At 38.9% G+C, this 17,962-nt stretch overlaps 1 protein-coding gene across 4 annotated transcripts in view; it reads right to left on the reverse strand.

The window, feature by feature from the left end:
• MINDY3 (MINDY lysine 48 deubiquitinase 3) overlaps window positions 1-17,962 on the reverse strand; it is an 83,772-nt gene that overhangs the window by 37,921 nt on the left and 27,889 nt on the right. For 3 of the 4 annotated variants that reach the window (XM_039240010.1, XM_039240007.1, XM_039240012.1), the window contains 2 exons: window positions 5,460-5,530; window positions 652-732 (listed from right to left, as the gene is read on the reverse strand). In XM_039240010.1, the coding sequence (XP_039095941.1) occupies window positions 652-732; window positions 5,460-5,530 (152 nt within the window). The remainder of the gene's footprint in view (window positions 1-651; window positions 733-5,459; window positions 5,531-17,962) is intronic. The other variant, XM_039240011.1, reaches the window with a different exon arrangement.

Genomic DNA, 17,962 nt, shown 5'->3' on the forward strand with positions numbered 1-17,962 from the left:
TCGCCAGCTTGCTTAAACGTTCACGAGTCCATTGTGTAAATGTAAATTCTACACCTACTGACATTTTCAGCTATTTCTCTCAGGAGTAATTAGACTATATAGTTTCTCTGGATATTTCCAGCACCCTTCTCTCACCTATCCAACCATATTCTACCCTTTACCTCTTTGAAAAAAGCTTCTTATCCCTTCTGCCTGTTCATTCTATTTCCAATTGTGTCTCATCCCGCCCTGCTTTCTCTCTGTTTCTTTAAAAGAGCATTTCTATACCACTGAAATGTTGTAACTAAAATTATTTTATATTATGTCAAATAGATTCTTATCCTCTTTACTAAAGAGCATTCCAAAACTTTTAAATTCAGTTACTTTTACCATAACAGAGTGATTTCTGGAAAATATCAAAAGGCAAAGCTCTCAAGTCACAAAAGGTAAAGAAATTATAACTAGATCATGACAGATTTTACTGAAGTAATTGTAAAACTAGAGCAGTGTAACAATATTTTCTTCAGTCTTATTTTTTTTAGATTTTGGAATAATCCCCTTGTTAGTGGGAACACACTAAAGTCTGCACAAAGATCCACACTAAATATGGACGTATATTACTTGTTTGCCTGACGTCACAGTTTTAAAAAAAAAATCCTGCTATGAGCATACCTTGGCAAAAAATACGGTGAGGTGAGTTTCACTGCCAACAATCCAAATAGGGAATTTTGGAGATTTCAAGTAAGAACCAACCTAGAACAAATGTAGCAAAATAAACAAACAAATGAAAATTTGACAGTGCCTGCTGAATATTTGTCTATGAATATTTGAAGCAAATGGAAAACTGTGTTGTGCCAAAATGCCCTTACCCATAAAGGTCAAACGAGGAGTGTAGAAAAATCAATGTCATAAAGACTGTCAGGGCTAAGCTTATACTGCCCCTTTACCTTCAGGGTAACAATAATACAGCTTTAATAGAGCTAGAAAAACTCAGCTTAGCACTAAGAATCATTCTCAGGTTTTACTAAAGTTGCTAGATAGAATGACCACTTTTAGAATATCAACTTGATTCTCGAAGCCTAAAACTACAAGCTTGATAATTTCTTTATCAGGGGAACAATTATAAATTAACAAACACATTTATGAATAAAGGGGGAAAACCTTAAGAATATTCTGTTTTCAAAGAACCTAGGGCAATATCATAATCTCTCTAAAGCAAAATATATACTCCAAAATATTTAAGAATATCAAAGAATCCTGTCACTTGACTCTTCATGGTTGGAAGTTTCAAGTTTTAAAATATGAAGTCCCCTTATGATGTACAAAAAGTTATACTTATAGCCTACCTTCTAGGATACATATTTAATCTATAAAAACCACAGTATCTGAAATGCGAGAGTATCATTTCTGTGGGTGACGGAGAAAGTTTCAAATTCAACAGTTAAGAGACAGACCTGGGAAATCCCATCATGTTCACATCAATCAATTCCATACCCCTATGAGGACAGAGACTACAACTTCAACACAACCTTACCATCCAACTTTGCTGAGTTTTCTTTTCTCACACAGACTCCCTGGAATGGGGAAAGTCCTAGCGGCTACGTGCAGCAGTCAGGGCAATTCTCCCCTCATCAGTCAATAGGATGCCCTGCTTTCAACCACTACTATGGCCCTCTGGAATTTACGTTCATCATCAGGAAGGAGGAGATGGATGCTCTTCTGTATTAACGGACAGAAACCCCAGTATCTTTGTCCTATGATGGGCAGGGGGAGCTGGATGTGCTGATGGCAGTGGGGAACCAGGAGAGCAGGAAAAGTGATGATTTGGGGGTAAAAGAAGGGCAAAGGACAAAGACAAAGGCTCTGGTCACAGGTTCAGAGCAGAAGGGATTTTAGAGGTGCTCAGTGCAAGTCCTTCAATTTTACATCAGGAAACAGAAGAATATCCAGGATCAGTGCCTTGTCTGAATTCAAACAGTTAACTAGTACAGAGCTGGAATTAAAAGGATTTCTGACTCCTAATGTGGGAGCTTTCCCTTACATCACGGTATCTCTTGTGGTGAAAAGTATGGACGTTATTTCATTTCTCTTTTAGAAAATGAGTATGTGTTTGTGTGTATTTAAATAACAAGGCAGCGGTAAAAAGAAAAATGAGGACTGTATATGGTAGGATCAAAAGGTAAACAAATGAACTCATTAAGTGTTTTATAATAATATAAATAAGTAAAGTGCATAAATAGGGCAGCCACTTTGGAAAAACAGTCTGCAGTTCCTAACGAGTATGTAATTACTGTAAGACAAGTAATTCATTCGTGGGTACACATCCAAGAAAGACGAAAACACGTTCACAAAAAACTTACACATGAATGTTCCCAGCAGAATTATTCATAGTAGCACAAAAGCAGAAACAAACCAAACGCGCACCCGCTGGTGAACAGATAAACACAACTGATACATAAATACAACAGAATATTCGGTCATAAAAAGGAACAAAGTGCTAGGAGTTAAAACAAGAATGGACACTGAAAACAGTACGCCACATGAAAGAAGCCAGACACTAAAGGCTCCCTACTGTATGCTTCCAGTGAGATGAAATGTCCAGAACAGGCAAAACCACAGAGAAACAGAGCTGCCAGGGGCTGGGGAGGGTGGGGAAGTGACCACTGGTGGGGTTAGAGGGTCTTGTCAGAGTAAGGAAAACATTCTGAAATTCAGTAAATGGTGACAGCTGTACAACCTTGTGAACTGCACACTTCAAAATGGGGAGTTTTATGGTATTTGAGTTATCTATTTAAAAAAAAAGGGGGGGAGTGGGGAACAGTCCAAAGCACTCAGACTCATCTTCTGAACTGTGTGTGTACAGATACTGTTGTATTTGTGTTAATGAACACATATGATTAAAATGATATGAAAATGCTAATTTCTAAGAGCAATTTGCTATGATAGTAAAGCACAGGGAAATGTTCAGATTCACAAAACTAACACAAACACAATGATTTCCTTGATGCCATTTCTCTACATGTCTGGTAAAAAGCCAACGTATATAGGTTTTCAGAAGGACATTTACAGTTATGTACACCACGGTGTAGCATAGTCTTTCAAAAAGCTTTGTCACACTGTCCTAACACGCCAGGCCACTACGTACTGCCCTAGTGCCCTGGAGCCAGGTGTCAGACAAGCAGAGACAGTCCTCAGCCTCACAGCTCACTGAAATGATCCCATCCATAGGGAGCCCATGAAACCTGGCCCACTCCATCCCCACGCCCATACACAGGCTGCCGTCTATGGCAGCACCTTGCTGTTACCCTGTCCCAAGGTGTAATTTCATCTGTGAAACTGCCTGGTAGCCCTCTCTCATTTGGGATGCGTAAGGAACAGAGAGTTCTGCCCTTCAGCTATCTGAGTATCACTGTGTTGTGTCCTGCCATTAAAATAATCTTTAGTGCGTTAGGCGTCCAACTCTTTAGCTCAGATCATCATCTCAGGGTTGTGGGACTGAGCCCCATGTTGGGCTCTGCACTGAGCCTGAAGTCTGCTTAAGATTCATTCTCTCCCTCTCTCTCTGCCCCTACCCGGCTCGCATGCTTTTCTTCCCCACCTCTCTCTCAAAAACAAAACGAAACAAAACAAAAACTAGTTTCTGCTAGAACATGAGAGCAGTATGTATTAGAAGAATACACAGCCATTACTGATTTCCCAGTAAGACTGTAGGAGGAACACAGGCACTGCTCTACCTGTTTTACCTGACAGCGAAAGAAAAGCGAAAAGCATGATTTAGAAAAGCTTACAATTCTGAAGCTGGTAACTCACTCATTCAACAAATGTTTACTGAGCACCAAATACATATGCAGAAAGACAACATCACTGGTTTCAAAGAGTCTATAATCCACTGGAGAGGAACACAGAAAAGCAAACTGAGTATTAAAAAAAATAAGTTACAGACAAGATCATTAGAGAGAGTATTCCTATGCTATTATGAAAAAGAGTCACTGAGGCAATGGCCGAGGAAAGGGTCTTTGCGGCATCGTTTTAAGTAGCACCTGACAGGGTGGAGGGAGCCATCCACTTAAGGCCTGGAGTACTCCAGGCGGAGACGATGGCGAGCACAAAGTCCTGTCGGGCAGGGGAGGGCGTGGGAGGGTTGAGAAACTGGCGGGAAACCAGGAAGATGGGCGCGCAGCAACAGAGAGGGCAGTGTGCCTCCAGAGGGACAGGCGGGCTCCGGGTTAGGGCGTTACAGGGTCGGTGACGATTTCACAGTATATCATCCCTACACCCTATCCTCCTGCAAAACCCACACACAAACTATACAAAAAAACGGCTTTATTAAAATATTTTTGACGTATGAAAATTGTATGTATTAAAAGTGTGCAACTTGATGTTTTTATGTATGAATATGTACACGGTGAAAAGATCACCACAATCAAGTTAATTAACATATTCATCACCTCCACACAGTTACCACTTTTGTGTGTGTGCACACGTGCACACATGCATGCACACACACACACTTTTAGGATCTATGAATGCTGGTGTGTGTTTCTTGGGAGAAGGGGATGCAGCTTGATGTTCTGGTTGCCAGGCTACTTTGGAAGAACTTTAGCTTGTAAATTAGTCACTGAAAATAATACAACAGTTGCTACTGTGTAACAAGGCGAGGTGTACTAATAGATCAGGGGCAGGATGAAACCTACTTCATCATCACACCCTATCACACCTTTCCAAGTGCCGTCATGAAAGAGGAACACTTCCGCTTAAAAGCAAGCAAGCGGGCAAGACACTGTTAGCTTACTCAATCACCATCCCCAGAGCTACCGCTATGGAATCACAATTCTAAAATGGAAAACAAAATGGGATCCGCTTCTCCCTTTCCAAAATCAGGACATCTCATTAAGTGCAAATCATTAATGATTTGAACCCCATTTATTTCAACAGTTATTTCAGGTTATGGAGAAAAGGCATGAAATATTTATCAATAAATGAGAAGTTCACGGCAATTCCGAACTGTAGCCCATGTGCTAAAGAATTTAATGCTGTGAAATGTCTGGAATTTTGTTTTTAAGTGTGAAATCATTTTTCAGATGCAAGAGACAAAAGTTAAAACTTGGGGCATCTAGCAAATTTTCTTTGCCTGATAAGTATTACCAGTTGTTTCAGCAAAGCGTACCTGTATGAGGAAGAAACAATACATTCTTTTCCCTTGGTTTACCAAAAAATCCATGTATATTCAATAACAGATATCTCTATTTTTAAAAATTGTTTTGTTACTCGGTTCGGCCCTCTGCCCTCAAAAACAGGAAGATCGACATCCTCAGCCAGCTTAACTCTATCCTCAGTATGCCTGTCGGTTTAGGGAAGGAGATCAGGAAAGAACTAAAGAGTCACACTAGCAAGCTCAATGCCCTCACAGGAGAAAATACTACCCACAACAGTGGACATGTGAATAAACAGCATTGAAAACACCTTAAAAATCAACTTACCTTACAGTATCTTAAAGCTTCCATTAATGTTAAGAATCCTACTGCCGCTTGTTCATGTATACCAAGAAGTTCTACAAAAAAAAGTGAGCGCCGCATTAGCATACAGAAATCTGAAAAGTACCCACATGTAAATATAGATATATTCTAGATATATGTTTTATACCAAAACTTTCATTCCCCCAAACTATACTTTGAAACTGCACAACTATTTATTGTTGAGTTCCATCAAATCATCACTGTATTACTAATTATTGTAAAATACCATTAGATCACGTTTGTGTGGGTGATGTGATACTTCAGATGTACATTAAAAGTATTTACAAACTTTATTTTCAATGTTAACTTTTAAAATGAGGACATTTTTTTTTCTGAAACCCAAGGCATTATGGGCAAAAAGAAGAAAGAGATACTCAGTAATATCCATTGTTCTGACTTAGAAAAATAAATGAATATGCTAATCTTTTTTTTTTAAATATTTTTTAATGCTTATTTATTTATTTATTTATTTATTTTTTAATTTCTAGGAGAGAGAGAGAGACACAGCGTGAACAGGGGAGGGTCAGAGAGAGAGGGAGTCACAGACTGAAAGAGGCCCCAGGCTCTGAGCTGGCAGTCAGCACAGAGCCCGACGCGGGGCTCGAACGAACCGCGAGATCATGACCTAAGTGAAAGTTGGACGCTTAACCGACTAAGCCACCCAGGCGCCCCAAAATCGAATATGCTAATCTTAATCTGTGAAATTTACCATTGGTTATCAATGAATCTACTTGTATAATTCTTAAAACGTGGGTATAAGATACCATTCCTGACTCCTATAAATAAACACAGTGTGCTTAAGACTCAGGAAATAAAGACAAATAGAACAAGGTATCTGACTTACAAAGGCTAAATTTATCGAGAGACAGAAGAAAACACTTGTGTCTTCTCTGTTTACACACACACACACTGCATCTTAAAGTGATAAAAGAACATCTGCTTATTGTATTAGGAGAGGTGTACAGAAGCGACAACATTTAAGTTGAACCTTGAAGCATATATAGGAATCTTCCAGGCCAAGAAGACGAAACGAAGAAAATTCAAGGCAGAGGAAACAATAAAGAAGAATGAAAACCAATGTACTTAAGGGGTGAAGAATATGCTGAAACCTTCCTTAAAGGTCTCTAGCCTGGGGAACCTGACAAATGGTAATTAACTAAAAGAGGTGTGAAAAAGTAGGTTTTGACAGTGGTATGAAGAGAGAACATTAGTTTGGATTTAGACAAGCTGGGAGGGGGAACCTCAGGACTTCTTGCTACAGATGGACGCACAACTAAGGCTCAGGAACACAATGGAGAGAGGTCGAGGTAGGATACACGGCTTTGGGAATCATCAGCATAGAGATGAGAGGTGATATCATGAATGTGGGTAAGAACAGACAAAGCTCAGAAAATGAAGACAAGTGATTATTTCACAACAGAGATGGAACTGTGATGATAATCATATCTTTTATAGATTATACCTTTCAGCTAATGTACATTAAGTGGAACTGTAATATTTGGATCCATAAATATTTCTAAAAAGCATTTTTTTCTGGTTAAAAATTATATCCACTCTAAATACAATGTATATATAACTTTGCTTCCTTTTCACCATCTGGTCATGTTTTATCCACTTTTTTGTTAAGATATTGTGTTTTTCTTCTTAATGTAATAATATCAATTCTTAGTTACACTAAGTATGTATCCTGAAGTACAACATTCAGACAGTATAAGCCAAGAACTAGTTGTTGAATCTTTTGGATTTGTAAATTCAAAATTAATAGAATAAATATATATAACTATACATATAATTAGTATTTTTCACTAGTTTCTTAGAGGTACCAGGAGGATATAGCAATAGTTCCCAAACTGTCTTTTATAATTCCTAGGAATCCACAAGACCTTCTAGAGACTACATGAAATGAAAATGGTTTTCACTAAAAGACATTAATTACCTTTTTTTTCTAAACTCTTAAACTTTCACAAGTATAAAGTGAAGTTTTCCAGAAGCCAAATGGCATTATCTCAATAGACTGAATCTATAAACAGATACAAGCATGGTTACTAATAACCTCGACATTGAAGGAACTTGCAAAATTTTAACACAATGTCACTCTTCTTACTAGTTTTCTTCTCATTTTAGACAATAGGTTCTTATATTGGTAAGTAAAGGATGTACTACTGTTATCCTTAAAGGAATTAATACATCTTTCTAAATTTCGCAGCCTTAATTTCTTAGAAAAATATTGATCATTATTTGGTTATAATCCATACGAGGAAAAGCTCTTTGGGATCTTCAATTATTTTTAAAAGTATTAAGAGTATAAGCCCCCCAAATACCTGAAACATTGGATTGTAACATTCAAAGGGAAAAAAGGGAGTGAGGGTGAGTGACCCAAATAAGTAGAAATGGTACTCCACTGCCTTACAAATCTTTCCTTCCTCTTCCTTCTGAGATTATTTTCAAGCTCAAAGAAGAATATGTATGCTGAGAAACAGTTTCACACTTTAATTTCTAAAATCAGATACCACCACCTAGTGTTATGATTAGATACTACATCTATTTCCTTGGAATTTTAAACAAACATCTCAAAGAGTCTATTTGTAATATCATGCAACTAGCTATGACAAACTAGCTGTTCGTAACTGTTGGGGAATGAATTATTAAGATTACGCCAGTAATCACATGTTTAGCCATGCAGTTTGGATGATAATATTTAAAAATTACTATTTCCTTAGATTAAAATTTAATTTTTTTTTATCTGTGGTAGCTAATGCATCCACAGATATTTAAGAATATTTATCAGCGTACAAAGTTATAAATATAGTGAGGATATACCCACCTCACATATGACGACTTACAGAATTTACTTACTTAATAAGACTTGTCTCAGGAAGGCTCAAAGAAGTCAATTTGCACTTGCAGAAGATCCTAGTAATTGTGTCACTGTATTTTAGAATTTTCTAACTTTGTTTTCTTAGCCTTGTATCTCAGATTAATCATGATCAGAGTCCTTATCAAGACCATCTGCTTCAGTCACTGAGACTATATGTATACACATACGTGTATGTAATACACACATACGTATGTTATACACATACGTGTAATACACACATACGTATGTTATACACATACGTGTATGTAATACACACACGTATGTGTAATACACACACGTATGTAATATACACATACAAAGTTAGAAAATATACACATACGTATGTTATACACATACGTGTATGTAATACACAACATACGTATGTAATATACGTATGTTGTATACTACATACGTATATTACATACGTATGTTGTATACTACATACGTATGTACATGCGTATATACACAGAGTTTTATATTCCTCAGTTTGCCATTCTACCCTCTTCTCTTCCATTTCAACTGGCACATCTCCCCACCATCAGTGCATCTACAGAAGTCCTGCTTGGGCCTTTTAAATTTGATGCTGACTTGCAAACGAGATGACTACACTGCACTTAGTTAAAAAACATGCCCTGCGTGCCAAGTACTGAAAAGAAACAGTGCTGCACAGTGCAGCTACCGCTGCGGACACGGAGGTGAAGACGAAGGGATCCTCTCTACAAACTATGTAAACATAAGGGCTTAATAACCAAAACATATTTTTGTTTTTATATTTGTATTTTATATATTTATATATATAGGTATTTTATATTTCTATTTTATATATTTTCCACTCAGGTGGAAAAACCCACATCACCCAGTTAAAAATTGGGCAAAGAACATGAATAGACATTTCTCCAAGGAATACATACAAATGGCCAACAATACATGAAGATGCTCAACATCGCTAATCATCAGAGAGATGCAAATCAAAACCACACAGAGTTACCACCTCACACTTGTTAGCATGGCCATTATCAAAAACAAATCAAAAGCTGTTGGTGAGGATATATAGAAACTGGAACCCTTATACACTGTTGGTGGGAATGTAAAATGGTGGAGCAGTTACGGAAAAGAGTATGGAGGTTCCTCAAAAAATTAAGAACACAACTACCATGTGATAGAGCAATTCCACTTCTGGGCATTCAAGCCAAAAGAACTGAAAGTATTTTGAGATAATCTTTGCAAATCTCACAGAGATATCTGCGCTCCCACGCTCACTGCAGTGCTATTCACAACAACCAACAAGTTCAAACAACCTAAAAGCCCAGCAACTATTGAACAGATCAAACTAGTGTGGTACCTACATGGGAAGGAGTATTACCAAGGCTTAAAGAAGAAGGAAATCCTATCCTATGGGGCCACAGGAATGACCCCTGAGGAGGACACTATGCTTGGTGAAATATACAAGTCACAGAAGGAGAAATACTGCACCACTCCACTCAGACGGGTATGTAAAACCATCAGATCCATAGAGGCAGAGTGGAATGACGGCTGCCAGGAGCTGGGAGGAGGAGGGAACGGGGAGCTGCTTCTCAACACACGAAGCTGCAGTCATGTAAGACGAGTAGGTTCTAGGCATCTGCTGTGAAACTTCATCCTTACAGTTCATACTGTATCCTAACATAAATTCATTATGAAGGTAGATCTCATGCTGAATGTTCTTACTACAATTAAAACAACGTCCTCTCCACCTCCCTCAAAACAGTAGGTGAGAGCAGAGTAGAATGAGTTAAGTGCCATGAAAACCAAACGCTCAGGTCAGGCCAGATCACTCTGGGCTGTGACCTCCAGCAAGCTCCCCCTGCAGGGATGACCAGCAGGCAGTGAAGGACCAGACAGGCTCACGTGGAAGGGACATAAGTCTTTGGCAAAAGATGTAGCATGAGGAAAGAGATAAAAGCAAGTAGCATAATTTTGTTCAAGCACAGGTTCACGATGGTTGAAAAATAAGCTGGGATGAAGTTACACAGGGTATCTGAGTAAGTAAAAAGTCTGCAGTGAGAAAAACTAAAAATGACTTATTTCCAAGGATGTTAGAAGAGCTAAATTGAAAAGCAATAAAATATGGAGAAAGACTTGGCTACCTCCCTAATATATAAACTGCACACATACATACAATTTTAGCAGTGAACTTTGTGAAATCCATTTTTGTAAGTGAAGAGCTTCTCAAACCCAGTTACTGCTGGTTCGTTGTACTCCTAGGAAGTTAGGTTGCTACAGAGTTGGCACGTAGCTAGTGTTGCCAAATTCAGCAAATAAAAATATAAGAGGCTCAGTTAACTTTAAATTTCAGATAAAAAAAAAAAAACAAGCCATTTTTTTGGTAAAACTAGATTCCAAATACTGAATGGCACATACTTACACTAAAAATGATTTACTCTTTATCTGAATTCCAATTTAACTGGGAGTCCTGTATTTTACCTGGCAACTTAGCTCCAACTAATTACGTGTATTTTTACAAGTAAAAAAATTTAGAGAAAATAAGCATTTGTGCTCTTTTCTCACACAAATTCTAATATATCAAACACTTCAGATCTGTTCATCACCTAGCCACTTAATTTCAATTATTACTTAAAAAATACTAAAATCTCAAAATGATCTCAATTTTCAGTTCAGATTCTCTTAGTGTCTATGTATCATGAGTTCATCAACTTCCAATAAACTATTTAATTGTCACTAGGATGGACTGGGATATTGATTTCTATAAAAAAACAAAACAAGCAAGCTCTGTGTTTCTGATTTATAAGAGCTGACTCTACTTCAATTCCATAAAATGAAGAAAACATTAAAATTAATTATCAAATGAACATAATAAATGTACAATACATACAATAACAGAGTGCACATATACAGCGGGATGCCTTTAAGACAGAAAAGAGACTGTCAGAAAACTGATTTACAGACAAAGTCAAAGAAAACCTCGGCTTAAAATACAAACAGTAGTGCAAACTAAAGAAAGATGGCAGGTAAAGCAGGGCCAGACCATAAAAGGATTTGAGAGCCTTCATTAAGGAGTGTAAGTGCATAGGCAAGCCGGGCACTGAATGGTTGTGAGAAACTATCATAATCTGATTTAGCTTGTAAAATGCCAGGCAAAAGTGAAATTAGGTGACTAGCTCTACTCTGTTGTACTGCAGAAGCAAGAAGCAAGTTTTAATGGTGGAGGTAGAATAGAGTACTCTGATTTGGGAACTGTGATTAACAACATACAGTCATTAAAAGACACAAAAAGAAATAATCTAAATGGGAAGATTACTACTGTAAAGATGTCACTTCTTCAAAATAATCCTCAAATTCAGTATCACCTGAATTGAATTAGAACAAATTCCTTAAAACTGCAACTTAGGCGCGCCTAGGTGGCTAGTCAGTTAGGTGTCCGACTTCAGCTCAAGTCATGATCTCATGGTTTGTGAGTTTGGGCCCAGCATCGGGCTCTGTGCTGACAGCTCAGAGACTGGAGCCTGCTTCAGATTCTGTGTCTCCCTCTCTCTCTGCCCCTCCCTTGCTCGTGCTCTTTCTCTCAAAAATAAATAAACATTTAAAAAAATTTTAAAAACCCCAAAAACAAAAAAACTGCAACTTAAAAAGCTGAAAAATAGTTCAGTTGGACTAGATAATACAAAAATGGCTATAATCATTTTGAAGAAGTGTAAAAGTAGTAACATGTGCGGACAAACATCAAAAGCATTATCAAACTATGCAATAAGGTGGTTTTGGCATAAGAACTCACAACAGATCAGTGGAAGAGAGGAGTACAAAAAAATGTCTCATACATATGGGAAAATCTGTTCTTTGGCCAAGTAGGTATTTAACATCTTGGGGAAATGACAAGCTAGCACAATAAGCAATTTTTTGGGAGAAAGTAAACAGGTAGATCCCTATCTCACACCACTCATAAATAAAGAGTCCAAATAGACTAAAGAGCTAAAGATTAAAAAAAAAGCCTACAAAAGCATTTATAGAAAATACTAGGAAATATTAGTTTAATCTTGGGACAGGAGAAATACAAAACTGATTCAAGAAAAAAATTTAAAAAGTAACAGAAAAGATGAAATGATCTGCCTTCATAAAAATGAAAACCTAGGGCATGATAAAAGATAACCATTAACAAAGTTAAGAGACAGAAAAAGCTGAGAGAAAATATTTGCAACACATTTTTAACACATAAAGAAAGAATTCATAGAGCTCAGAGAAATTGTGAATGAAAGAAAATAACTCCTTCCCCCCCAAAATGCCAAAAGCTAGAAAGAGCCAAATCTCAGAAGAGGAAATACTAGAAGGTGACAAACACACAGAAAGACGAGAAAGCATAGACTCAGGAGGAATGAGAGAAATGAGAATTAAAATAGGCTATCAACCATCAGTAAGATGAAATAATATTAAAGATGGATGATTCTGAGAGGTGGCCAGGATGCAGAAAAACAGGAACTCCCCTACAAGGTTAGAAGCAAAATGGACATATCACCACTTAGTAGAGCAGACTGTAGAAAGTACCTTGGTCTTATCTATCAGTTTCACAAGTGTTCTTCCAAGATTAAATATATGAGGTAATCACATGACCCAGGGTTGTTACTGCTAGGTAGATAACAGAGAAAAAAGGAAAACATATATCCACACAAAAACTTGTACATAAATGCTCCTAACCACAGTATTCAGGAAAGCCAAGTGGACATAGCAGAATGTCCTTCAATTGATAAATGAATACATAAAAGATGGCCTAGCCACAATATGGAATATCATTTACCAATAAAAAGGAGCGAAGTGCTAGTATATGCTAAAAATGAATGAGCTGCGAAACCATGCCAAGTGAAAGAAGCCAGTCACAGATGATCAGATATTATAGGATTTTTAAAAAAATTATTTTTAACGTTTATTTATTTTTTGAGAGACAGAGTGCGAGCAGGGGAGGGGTAGAGAAAGAGGAAGACACAGAATCTGAGGCAGGCTCCAGGCTTTGAGCTGTCAGCACAGAGACTGACGTAGGGCTCGAACTCATGAACCACGAGATCATGACCTGAGCCGAAGTTGGACACTTAAAAGAATGAGCCACCCAGGCACCCCTATAGATTATTCTATTTATAAGAAATCCTTAGTTTCGGCAAATCTATGGACAGAAAATAAGTTAATAAATCCCTGGAGTTGAGTGGTGAGGGGATTATGGGGAGTGACTGCAACTAGGTAAAAGGGTTCTTTTTGGGCTGATAAAAAAAAATTGACATGATGGATGCATAACTCTAAGAATGTATTAAAAACCATGGAACTGCACATTTTAAATAGTACCACATGGGGGCGCCTGGGTGGCTCAGTTGGTTAAGCATCTAGATTTTGGCTCCGGTCATGATTTCCGGATTCCACATTGGGCTCTGCTGACAGAGAGGAGCCTGCTTAGGATTCTCCCTCTCTCTTTCTCTGCCCCTCCCCTGCTCACACTCACGCATTATCTCTCTTTCAAAATAAATAAATAAACATTTAAAAAAACGAAACAAATAGTACCACATGTATGGTATATGAATTCTATCCTGATAAAGCTATTAGTAACAAAAATTAACAGATGCCTAAGTTCTTAACCCACATTCTACTTTTAGAAACCTACCCTACAGGAATACTTGAATTGTTGAGACAGATTTATATATAAAACTGTTCGTTGCAATATTTGTTTATAACAGCCAAAAATGGTAACACAATATACATGTTCAACATAAACTAAAGCAACAGACAAACTGGGAAAAAATGTTTATTATATGTTATAATATAGGACAGATCAAGCATTGATATCTTTAATAAATAAACGCAAGAAAACTGCCCTATTTACCTTTCACTGGGCCTTCTCGGCCTTTCCTGGGTAATACAGAATACTCATTTTTCTCCCCAAATGCTGGATTGATGATTGCTGCAGGGAAAAAGCCTCACTATGAGCTTTACTGGTTGGACCTACTCTAAATCCCTCTATGTAAACTCATCCCTACTCCTACTGCTGACTTTACATTTAAAAATTTCTCCCATCATCTATTTTCTTAATTCCTTCTTAAAGCAATGGATTCAAACCCCTTCTCTCCTTTATACACCTCTAAACTTACCTCTGTACACTCATTCTCAGCAGACTTTAAAATCTCAAAAATTTTCCCTGTTTAAATCTTTCACACCTCAAAGGCTGCCTTCTTTTCTTAGCACATTCTTTCTTCCTGCTTTAGAAGAACTGTGTTATCTTTCCAAGGTTACTGTTGTCCCTGACCCCACTGACTTTGAATAAAGGTGGTTCCCTTCCCTGCCCCAACCAACAACTTAAGTGACTTCCATTCCTTAAAACAAAACCTACATGCACCATCTCTTCACATGGGCAGGCAATTCCTCTCTTTTCCTCTTTCACGAGCAAAATTTCCTTGCTTCCATTGCTAAAATATGTACTCCCGAAGATCTGGTTTCTATCTCAATTGCTCTTTTTAAGTTTTTTTTCCAATATGTTTTGAGAGAGACAGAGACTGGGGGGGGGGGGGGGGGGGGGTTGGGGGGGGGAGGGGCAGAGAGAGAAGGGGACAAAGCTGACAGCACAGAGCCCCAATGGCTCAAATCCATGAACCATGAGTTCATGACCTGAGCTGAAGGCATATGCAGCTAAGACTGAGCCACCCAGGTGCCCCCTCAATTGCTCTTTCAAAGCAAAGATCTAGCTAACTGCTCAATCCATAGCCTGGTCTTAGTCCTCATTCTCCTTGAACCAGAAACAAAGCCTGTGGCTCCTGTATCATGGACAAGAATCCTTGGTTAAGGGACCCTGGGTGGCTCCGTGGGATAAACCTCCAACTTCTGCTCAGGTCATGATCTCATGGTTTGTGGGTTTGACCCCCACATTGGGCTCTGTGCTGACAACTCAGAGAGCGTGAAGCCTGCTTGAGATTCTGTGTCTCCCTCTCTTCCCCTCCCCCACTCAGTTTCTCTCTCTTTCAAAAAAATAAATGTTTAAAAAATGTATATAAAAAATAATCTTTGGATTAAATTGTCAAAATCCGTTTCTCTCCAAAAATGAGGCAAATAATTACCTGTCAGGAAATGAACATTACAAGATAAACTTTTTCCACATCATCTTACGTATTTATTACCGCACTCAAGATTCTGTTAAATGTAATTTAAGAGGCAGTTTATCAAAATGATTAAGTACACTGGGTATATGGAATCAGGCTACGGTCACTGAGATTTCAGCTTTGCTAGTGTGAAACGAAGCAAGATTCTTAACTTGTCTGTGCTGTAGCTTCCTGCACTCTACGATCTTCAGAAAACAGTTATAGGAATGAAGCCATTAGGTCCCAAAAAGGGTGCTCAGCTTGGCTACATAAACACTCCCCATAATGGGCATCCGACCATCATGCAGAGCTATCCCTGCTCTTCAAAGAAAGTAAAATACTTGAGGACAGAGACTTTTTCTGACACTGAAACACAAAGAGTGACTTTCAAGTCAATTTGCCATGATGTTTCTTCACGTGTTCATTTCTTCAAGAAGCTTTACTTAAAAACCTACTAGCCCAGGATTTCATCAGCTGGATGCTGTGGGTTCTACGCCCCTGTGGCCTCTGTCTCAGAGGCACAGAGGTATAGCACAAGGTGCTATGGGGGAAAAAGCACAGGCTGTGGATGAGGTCAAAAGCACCCGACGCCTCTGTGGTGTGACCCTGGGCACATAACTAAATTATCTGAGGCTGTTTTTGTATCTTTCCATCAAAATTAAGAAGACACATATCGGGGCGCCTAGGTGGCTCAGTCAGTTGAGCATCCGGCTTCGGCTCAGGTCATGATCTCACCTCAGTGGGCTCAAGCCCTGCGTCAGGCTCTGTGCTTACAGCTCAGAGCCTGGAGCCTGCTTCAGACTCTGTGTCTCCCTCTCTCTGCCCCTCCCCTGCTCATGCTGTTTCTCGGACTCGATAATAAACATAAAAAATAATTTTAAAAGACACGTATCTAAAACATACTGCTTTGCACAAAGTACGTAAATACTAGTCACTCTTTTTCTTCCTTCCAAATGCCTTCAGTGACTGCTTTCCTAATGCAGAGCAACTAAAATGTCAACTTCTTAGTATCAAGAACCTGAGGTCTTCCTCAGCCTCACGTTTATGATCGTTCCTCTTAACGAGACTCTCACATATGCTGTGCTCTGCTCCACGGGTCCTCAGACCTGGCTCCTCAGAAGGATCTTGGGGTGATTTTGGAAGTACCATGCCCCGTCTCTGCCACGAAGAATCTCTAATTTACATATTTACTCTCGACAGGGGCCTGAGCACTGACTTATTTTTATAAGTTCCTCAAGGAGTAACGTGCAGTCAGGATAAAGAACCGGGGCTCTCCTCAGTCTCATCTGCCTCACAGGCCCCAGGCACAACCTGTTATTTTCCTCAAAATGCCCCCTCACTCATCCCCGCTGCCTCCATTTCCATGTTAATGCCTACTAAAGTCTCCCTGCTCTCCCCAACACAACGTGGGAGGGAAAGGGTCCTCCTTCCTCTGAACCCGGGCCACAGTTTCTTTCAATGTGCTTCATGTCACACTGCAGTACAGTCACCTGTGTGTGCGATCCTACTGCCCCAAACCAAGTGTGTGTTCTTTTAAGGGACAGCTGAGCTCTCCCCACAGGCCAGTCAAGGCGTTTTAGAAATCTGATCTTAATTGTCACAACATCCCTTTGCGGAGGGCATTAAGCCTCTATATTTTATAACTAAGGAAACTGAAGCCAGGAGAATTCAAGTGGCTTCCCTAAGGATTTTACAACTAGTAACTCACAATTTCTCTTCACTTATTACCAAAAGTGCAGCCTCGCTGCAGGTTGTCACATCAGAAAAACGTCCAATAAATGCTAAAGAATGTATGGATTTTTAAGTTTGGTGACTGAACCCAGATTAAGTCAGCATTCCTAACAATGAAGGGAAAATGAAAGAAATATGACCTATTTCCTTTTACAAGAGAATTCTTTCAAAGTCATTGCTGAGTTTTGATATTTACATTATACTTTAAAAAAATTCACAGCATGACAATGGTTTTGGAAACCACTACTTCAAGAAAGAGAAAACAATGAATTTGTACACATCGAGAACACCAAGTTGGATAAGTGACTAATATTCTATGAAAAAAAAGTAACAAATTCATGGCAAGAAAAAAGCCTATTGGAGGATAGGTGAGGAAAGGCCTAGAGAGACAGAAAAGTCTGGCTCTGGGAGAAGGAGAGGCTTAGGACAATGTGCAGAGTGAGAACGGAGCACCAAGATAACCAGGATCAAGAGCTAAAGCAACACACCAAGTCCAGGCGGAAAGAGTTAGGCGCCGCGGCCCACAGGAGCAGCAAGGCCAGGGTCAAGGCGGAGGAGACACCTCACCCAAAGCGGGGCAGGAATCTTCCTTCTCTGATCGTCTGAGATGATGGAAGACGGACCCTTCAGGCCCCAGAAGCCAGGGCAAAAAGGGCGTGTGGAGAAGCCATGTGAGTGAGTGCATATTACTCAAGAAAGAAGGATATCCCTTTAACTGGCAGGATTAAATGCCTTCGGCACCGAATCAGAAAAGAAGGTTCAAGAATAGGACAAGCCCA

This window comes from Hyaena hyaena, unplaced genomic scaffold, assembly GCF_003009895.1.
Source record: "Hyaena hyaena isolate Hyena2069 unplaced genomic scaffold, ASM300989v1 scaffold_165, whole genome shotgun sequence".
Taxonomy (NCBI): domain Eukaryota; kingdom Metazoa; phylum Chordata; class Mammalia; order Carnivora; family Hyaenidae; genus Hyaena; species Hyaena hyaena.